The sequence below is a fragment of the Sapajus apella genome, unplaced genomic scaffold (genome assembly GCF_009761245.1).
Source record: "Sapajus apella isolate SASKATOON/1434 unplaced genomic scaffold, GSC_monkey_1.0 scaffold71, whole genome shotgun sequence".
Taxonomy (NCBI): Eukaryota; Metazoa; Chordata; class Mammalia; order Primates; family Cebidae; genus Sapajus; species Sapajus apella.
This window is the reverse complement of record NW_022437011.1, coordinates 5,631,012-5,639,980: the sequence shown is the minus strand read 5'-3', so window position 1 is coordinate 5,639,980 and position 8,969 is coordinate 5,631,012. Positions and strand designations below refer to the sequence as shown.

The 8,969-nt window shown below is 38.4% G+C and overlaps 1 protein-coding gene across 2 annotated transcripts in view; it reads left to right on the top strand.

The window, feature by feature from the left end:
- The window catches only part of RBM27 (RNA binding motif protein 27), an 88,589-nt gene that overhangs the window by 11,509 nt on the left and 68,111 nt on the right, over positions 1-8,969 (top strand). For both annotated transcript variants that reach the window (XM_032250338.1, XM_032250339.1), the window contains exons 2-3: positions 2,035-2,153; positions 6,484-6,608. In XM_032250338.1, coding sequence (XP_032106229.1) covers positions 2,035-2,153; positions 6,484-6,608 — 244 coding nt within the window. The remainder of the gene's footprint in view (positions 1-2,034; positions 2,154-6,483; positions 6,609-8,969) is intronic.

Below are 8,969 nucleotides of genomic sequence, written 5' to 3'. Positions count from 1 at the left end.
TTTTTTTTTTTTTTTTTGAGACGGTGTCTTGCTCTGTTGCCCAGGCTAGAGCACAGTGGTGTGATCTTGGCTCACTGCAACCTCTACCTCCTGGGTTCAAGTGATTCTCCTGCCTCAGATTCCCGAGTAGCTGGGACTACAGGTGTGTGCCACCACGCCTGGCTAAGTTTTTGTATTTTTAGTAGAGATGGGGTTTCACTGTGTTAGATGGTCTCAATCTCCTGACCTCATGATCCACCCACGTTAGCCTCCCAAACTGCTGGGATTACAGGAGCTAGCGCTGAGTTTTATAAAATTAATAGTCATTGAAATTTTCTCTCTTGGAATTTGGTGCATGGATGTTTAAAGAACCAGCCTTTCCTATGATGGTGTTAATATTGACAACAAAAAATTACTGAATTATGAACTTTAAAAATTAGAAGGAAATAAAGGTACTGGTGCTTGGTTTTTATTTTGTTTACTAATCTCATAAAGTTATTGGAAATGTGATTGATGCTCTTGAGCTAAGATCTTTCTTTCTTTTTTTTTTTATTTGACAAGGTCTCACTATATTGCCTGGGCTGGAGTGCAGTGGCATGATCATGACTCGCTGCAGCCTCCAACTCCTGGGCTCAAGCTGTCCTCTTGCCTCTGCCTCCCAAGTGAGCTGAAACCTTTTAACTTTCTGGCTGGCAACAAGGCCCAAGGATAACAGAACAAGATTAATTAGATTTGAATAGTGTTTTATAGGTTATGTAATCACTTTGCTTGCATCATGGTTTTACTTACTGTTATTCTGAATTTTTTGTTTGTTTTTTTTGTAACAAAGTCTCACTTTGTCACCCAGGCTGGAGTGCAGTGGTATGATTGCAACCTCTGGCTGATTGCAACCTCTGCCTAGCAGGCTCAAGCATCCTCCCACTTCAGCCTCCCAAGTAGTTGGGATTACAGGCATGTACCACCACACCTGGCTAATTTTTGTATTTTCTTTAGCAACAGGGTTTTGCCATGTTGCCCGGGCTGGCCTTGAACTCCTTAGCTCAAATGATCCTCCCGACTTGGCCTCCCAGAGTGCTGGGAGTACAGGCATGAGCCATTACACCCAGGCTGAATGTTTTCATTTTACCTTCACAACCAACCATTCTATGAAGGATATGTGATATTTAAATATGTATTCATCAGGAAGTCTAGAATATTTTATGAGTGTGTGTGTGTGTGTGTGTGTTTAAATATATGTTTACAACAAGAAAACTTTTAGTTTCATGTGATGTACATAAAACTTCAAGTCTGACAGATTACTGTACATCAAGAGTTGACAGCCCAAGGATTATGTGCTGTCCTGGAATAGGAGATGATTTTGAGTATCAGTGTTGGATTATTTACTAGAAAAAATGTGAGGTAGATAAAGGTTATCTCCACTGTCCTTTCACCACTTCTCTTTTCCTTTCTAACTCCTACATCTATCTTTCTTTCTTATAGCTGCTAAAGCATTTGCCAATAATATTTAAGTGCCATTCTTTCATGTTCTCATTTTTTAAAAAAGATCTTTAAGATACTCATTGAGATTAGCAGAGGGGCTGATAGCCATTTTTAGATACTGGTGCCTAAGCTGTAGAGAGAGGTATCTTGAGGAGAGGAGAAAGTGGTCCCATCACTTCCCTTCCTTTTGCTCATCGATCACCTGGAACAGATAGTTCCTGAGGGTGTTACTGACAGTGCTTCTATAGCTGGGAGCCAAATAGCAACTTAGGGGTCAATTGCCACTTTTTCCCTATTATCACTGAGAGAACAAATAAATGTAGAGCTCACCCAAGATCCTTGGTATAGTTAGAACCTTAAAAATAGAAGGCATACTAATCATTTTATAGAAATAAATGCAAAAGGAAGATCTCACAGTATGCATATGTTTATTATAAAAGTTGTCGGTGTTTGCAGTCACTTTTTAGAATACAGTTTTGATCTCTGGTTTTCCAAAATAAGGGTGACTTCGTTAATGACACTACTGTTTGAAAAAAAGTGTTTTTAAAAATTTTTGTTTTCTCTTTGTCTAACTAGATGTGATGCTGATCCTTCAGCCTTAGCCAACTATGTTGTAGCACTGGTCAAGAAGGACAAACCTGAGAAAGAATTAAAAGCCTTTTGTGCTGATCAACTTGATGTCTTTTTACAAAAAGGTAATTATTATGGGCCTTCAATCAAGTAATTAATTAAAGATTTTAAATTTAAAACTTCCTGAAAAGCCTTGGAGATAAAATCCTGATAGGACAGAAAGTGGTCAGAGTCCTTTGAATACTTGAATACACCCATTCATACTTAATTATTTATCATGTTTTGTTAGAAGTGGTTTTATCCCTTTCCTTCTTTGCTGCTTTCCTGTGTTGAGGCAATGGCAGCTCTAATGCTTTTTACATGATTAGGTCTTTTGTAGCTTTTGACAGGGCCTGCTTGATGGTTGACATATAACAGTTTAAGGATAATAAAGCTGCTTATTCTTGCTGTTCATTAAGATGATGAACTCATCAATTTCCCCCCCCTTGGATGGGGCTTCTTAATATCCAAGCAGAGATGTGCATGATCCTCTTCTCTTTGTACCTTTAACTGTTCATCTTCTTACCAAGTCCGTTTCCATGGTCTACAGAGCTTCCTCAAGGTTTCCCCTGTTGCCTCTCTGACCTTATCTCCTATTATTCCCCCTCACTTGTTCCACGCTAGCCACACTGACTACATGTTTTTTGAATTATGGCAAACATGGTCCCAACTCAGGCCCTCTGAACTCCATTTACCCTTGCCTGAAACATGGATTCTTCCCTCGCTTCTTTCTGGTCTCTTCAAATGTCATCTTCTCAGAGCAGTTTCCCCTGAGTGCCCTATATACAGTGTAGTATACTCCGTGCCTCCATCCACTCTCCTCCTTCCAACCCTGTTTTGTTTTATTACTTTTTATTTTATTGTATTCTTTATTTTTAGTTTATTTGTTTTTATGTCTATGTATTTTTATTTTTGTAGAGACAGGGTCTCACTTTGCTGCCATGCTGGCCCTTGAACTTGCCTCAGCAACTGTCCCACCTTGGCATCCCAAAGTGCTGGGATTACAAGGCCTGACTCCTGTTTTGTTGTTTTCATGGCCGTGTCACCACCTGTTATAGGTTTATTTGCCTGTTTATCTGTCTCTCTACCCTTTGTTTGCCTTTTGTTTGGTTGAGAGTGGAGACTTGGAATCTATAGCACTTGGTAGATGGAAGACGTTCAGTAAATATTGTTGAACGGAGGGATAGGAATGTGAATAATACACATTTATCAGTTGATTTAGCTATTGGTGATGAGAAGATATCATTTAAATTAAGTATTTACTGAGAAAGAGAAAAGTAAGTGTGTCTTCTCTATCTAAAACATAGGATTACATATTTTTTCATGCATTTTACAGCTTTTTTGTAGAAACAAAACAATACTGACAGAATTTCTTCCCAATATAACTACTTTAAGAATTCCTCACCAGTACAGATGTTTTCTTTTGTAAATGTGTTAATTTACATTAAAGATGAGTCTTGTGAAATGTAGAGCAATGAAAAAAGAAAAAGCAAAACATAGTAAAGATTTTTGGGGTAAGAGGCAAATGAATGTTTAGACGTCTAAGAATTCTTTGTTATAAAGTTAGAAAGGATTTTAGTAATTAAAAAAATCACATACATAATATATATGAGAAGGAACTATACACTACATTTTTAAAAGGATAAGAAGATAAGCAACCATAAATTTGCCACTAGAGATAAAATCACTTTTATCTGCTTGTGTGTGCTTTCTAGACTAGTACTATCCAGTAGAACTTTGTGCATATGGTCTATATCTGTTTCCTTTTCCATTTCAGTAGCCATTAGCCACATGTGGTGAGCACTTGATATGTGGTTAATAGGCCAGAGAAATTGATTTTTTTTTTTTTTTTGAGACAAAGCTTTGCTCTTGGTGCCCAGGCTGGAATACAGTGGTGTAATTTCGGCTCACTATAACCTCTATCTCCTGGGTTCAGGTGATTCTCCTGCCTCAGCCTCCCGAGTAGCTAGGATTACAGGCATGTGCCACCACACCTGGATAATTTTTGTATTTTTAGTAGACAGTGTTTCACCATGTTGGCCAGGCTGGTCTTGAACTCCTGGTCTCAAGTGATCCACCTGCATTGGCTTCCCAAAGTGTAGGGATTACAGGTGTGAGCCACTGCATCTGGCCAGAAATTAATTTTCTTTTTTTTGAGATGCAGTCTTGCACTGTCACCCAGTTGGAGAGCAGTGGCACAATCTCAGCTCACTACAACCTCTGCCTCCCAGGTTCAAGCGATTCTTCCGCCTCAGCCTCCCGAGTAGCTGGGACTATAGGCATGTGCCACCATGCCCAGCTAATTTTTGTATTTTTAGTAGAGACAGGGTTTTACCATGTTGGCCAGGATGGTCTCCATCTCTTGACCTCGTGATCCACCCACCTTAGCCTCCCAGAGTACTGGGATTACAGGCGTGAGCCACCGCGCCCGGCCTGAAATTGATTTTTAAACTTATTTTTATTAATTTAAACTCAAATTCAAGGAGCTACATGTGGCTAGTGGCTACTATTTTGGACAGTGCAACTGTAGACTTATGCCTGTGTTTATATTGCATCTTAAAATAGTATTAAGTGAACATACTCTTTTATAATATATAATATATTTTAAATTTATTAGTGTACCTTGAATATTGCTTTTATTTTTATTTATTTTTTATTTTTTCCAAACTCTTTGGTTTCCCAGAAAATATTGTTTAATAGTAGATGTTTATCTTTGCTTTTTAAAAATTGAGCTATGTGGGCCGGGCACGGTGGCTCAAGCCTGTAATCCCAGCACTTTGGGAGGCCGAGGCGGGTGGATCACGAGGTCAAGAGATGGAGACCATCCTGGTCAACATGGTGAAACCCCGTCTCTACTAAAAATACAAAAAATTAGCTGGGCATGGTGGCGCGTGCCTGTAATCCCAGCTACTGAGGAGGCTGAGGCAGGAGAATTGCCTGAACCCAGGAGGCGGAGGTTGCAGTGAGCCGAGATCGTGCCATTGCACTCCAGCCTGGGTAACGTGAATGAAACTCCGTCTCAAAAAAAAAAAAAAAAAATTGAGCTATGTGTCTTTCAGATTACAAAAGGTAATATACATGTTATAAATTGTTTTAAAAAATAGTTACAAGTAGAAAGTACTCTGTTTGTAGAGGCTTTTGAAGGTCTGATTATTATCTCAAGTTTATATGTAATAGTTAATGAGAGCTAACAGTTTTATAATCATGGAAAAATGCTTACTACACAAATTAGTAGTATAAAGAAATTTATAGGAAGATGCTTTTCTGTAGAAAAGATAACGACATTTTAGAAATAGCTTCTATGTAAAAGATGTAATAATTGCAATGTAAGCAGAGTTTGTGTCGTGCTTTTAATATGCTCTTTAGCTGTTCCTTAGGATAGGACAAATGAAAGTTATTTATATTTGGTTGTAATGAGATACAGGCTGGATGTGGTGGCTCATGCCTGTAATCCCAGCATTTTGGGAGGCTGAGGCAGGCAGATCACCTGAGGTCAGAAGTTTGAGACCAGCCTGGCCAACATGGTGAAACCCTGCTCTACTAAAAATACAAAAATTAGCTGGGCGTGGTAGCACACGCCTGTAATCCCACCTGCTCAGGAGGCTGAGGCAGGAGAATCACTTGAACCCAGGAGGCATGGAGGTTGTAGTGAGCCGAGATTGTGCCACTGCACTCCAGCCTGGGCAACAGAGCAAGACTCTGTCTCAAAAAAAAAAAAAAAAAAAGGCAGTATAAATATTTGACATTAGTACTTTTAGTAAATTCATCTGGTTCTCCCATTCAATTGTCTGAGAAAGTTTGAAACAGAGCACCCTTTAAATAAAACACAAAAAATTAGTTTCATATCATTCTCATATCAATAAACATTTCAACTGATAAAAAATTTCAGTTAAGTTTTTTGAGTAGGCAGTGCCTTTAATCCAACAATATAAAGGTATATCGTGAAAGTTTCTTAACTGTTTTACATCCACTTCCTTCCCACCTACAGTACACAATTTTGTCCGTTTTTATTTCCTTTCAGTTTTTTTATGCAGCTAGAAACACATACAAATATATACTCTTACACCTTTGAGATCAGGCATTATCAGTATTCTTTCTTTTCACAACTGCGTGTATTCTATTGTGTAGATGTCCCATAGTTTATATAACTAGTCTCTTATTCATGGAAATTTGAGTTGTTTTCGATCTTTTGCTATCACCTACTCCAACAAATAATCTTACATATATATCATTTTGCAAGTAGGTCAGAAGGATTAAAAAACCTGGAAGTGGGATTCTCTTCCATAAGGTAGGACTTGTTTTTAGTCCTACCAGCAGCGTACAAGATGTCCTATTTTCCTAAGCTTTCCTAACAATGTGTTATCAAATTTTTGTTTTTTGTTTGCACAACATGTAAATGTTATTTCTTCTCCTTAGAAACTTCAGGTTTTGTGGACAAACTGTTTGAAAGTCTCTATACTAAGAACTACCTTCCACCTCTGGAACCAGTCAAGTCTGAGCCAAAACCACTAGTTCAAGAAAAAGAAGAAATTAAAGAAGAGGTAATGCAAAATTTTTCTCTTGCTTGTGGGGCCTCTTAGATCCTGTCACCAGTATCCTTAGTTGGAAGTTGAACCTTTTAAAAGTAATTGCCTGTTGATTAAAGTTTCTGGATTTTAGGCATGGTATAGATTCTTCATCAGGATTTCATAGTTCTTTTGGATTGAAGAGTTGGAGAAGTTTCAGATGGCTTATTTAGCGATCCAAGAAATACGTTAGCACTATTGAGGAAGTCAGAGAAATCTTATCTAGTGACTTTTTTTTTTTTTTTTTTTGGAGACGGAGTTTCACTCGTTACCCAGGCTGGAGTGCAATGGTGCGATCTCGGCTCACCGCAACCTCCGCCTCCTGGGTTCAGGCAATTCTCCTGCCTCAACCTCCTCAGTAGCTGGGATTACAGGCACGCGCCACCATGCCCAGCTAATGTTTTGTATTTTTAGTAGAGACGGGGTTTCACCATGTTGACCAGGATGGTCTCGATCTCTTGACCTCGTGATCCACCCACCTCGGCCTCCCAAAGTGCTGGGATTACAGGCGTGAGCCACCACGCCCGGCCCTCTAGTGACTTTTAGAAAAAGAAAACTTGGTTAAAGATAGAGGATTGACTGAAAGTAAACTATTAACAAAACCTCAAGAGAAGTCATTAGGTAACACATTTTCATGTATATAGAGAAACCAGTTACACTTTTTGGTTATATAGAATTTTAAAAAATATTTAATGTAATTGTGAACATCACTGTTAACATTGGAAAGAGAGGTGTTTTTTTTTTTTGTTGTTTTTTTTTTGAGACAGAGTCTCACTGTGTTGCCCAGGCTGGAGTGCAGTGGCCAGATCTCTGCTTGCTGCAACTTCCACCTCCCAGATTCAAGCCATTCTCCTGCCTCAGCCTCCCAAGTAGCTGGGATTACAGGTGCTCCCCTCCACACTTGGCTAATTTTTGTAGTTGTAGTAGAGACTGGGTTTCACTGTGTTGTCCAGGCTGGTCTTGAAATCCTGACCTCGTGATCCACCCTCCTTGGCCTCGCAAAGGGCTGGGATTACAGGTTTGAGCCACTGCACCTGGCCTAATAATATTAAAGTTTAAAAACATGGTTATAGATGGTAACCTAATTGTTTGAGCTAAGAAGGAAATTTTACAGAGTTCACTTGTACTTCCTTTTATATGCAGACAATATAGTATATAAGAATGTGGATTCTGTAATCAGGTTGCATGAGTTAAAATAGCAGCTCTACAAGTTAACTTCTGTGTCTCACTTTGATGTCAGTAAAATGAGGATCAGAGTAGTACTCATTGAGGATTAAGTGAGATTATGTACATATATATGTAATTTCTTTTATTTTTTAATTTCTTTTTCTTTTCTTTATATATATATATGTATGTGTGTATATATATATATATATATATACACACACACACACACACACACACATATATATATATGTAATTTCTAGTGCAGTGCCTGGCACATAAATTTCAGTTATCATTCAGAAATATTTCCCAGTATTTATTTTTATTACATTTATTCTGAAGGTAAAATGAAATTTTAATTTAGAAATAATTTTAAACTTAAATAAAAATTTACAAGAGGCTGGGAGAGGTGGCTCATGCCTATAATCCCGGCACTTTGGGATGCCAAGGTAAGCAGATCACCTGAAGTCAGGAGTTCGAGGTCAGTCTGGCCAACATGGGAAACACTGTCTACTAAAAATAAAAAGCCGGGCGTGGTGGCAGGCACCTGTAATCCCAGCTACTTGGGAGACTGAGGCAGGAGAATCACTTGAACCTGAGAGGCGGAGGTTGCAATGAGCTGACATTGCGCTATTGTACTCCAGCCTGGGCAACAAAAGCAAAACTCTGTCTCTGAAAAAAAAAAAAAAAAAGCAAGAATAGTACCCCAAACACCCATATAACATCTATCTAGATAAATTTTTGTTGGTAGAGACGGAGTCTCCATATGTCGCTCAGGTTGGTCTTGAACTCCCACCTCTGCCTCCCAAAGCTCTGTCTGGGATTATAGGTGTTCTAGACATACTTATTGAAAATTTGTCCCATCTGCTCTCTTTAAATATCCACATGATTTTTTTCTCAGTCATTTGGGTAGTAAGTCACATACTTCGTGTCTCTTCACCCCTCAGTGCTTCAGTGTGTATTCCCTAAGAATAAAGATACTCTCTTAGGTAACTATGATACTGTGATCAAGTTCAGTAAATTTAACATCCATATAGTACTTTAATATATTGTCTGTATCCAGTTTTATCAATTGACCAAGCAATATCCCTCTTTAATTTTTTCTATTTATTTTCTTATACCTTTTCTTTTTTTTTTTTTTTTTTTTTTTTTTTTTTTTTTTTTTTGGGGGGG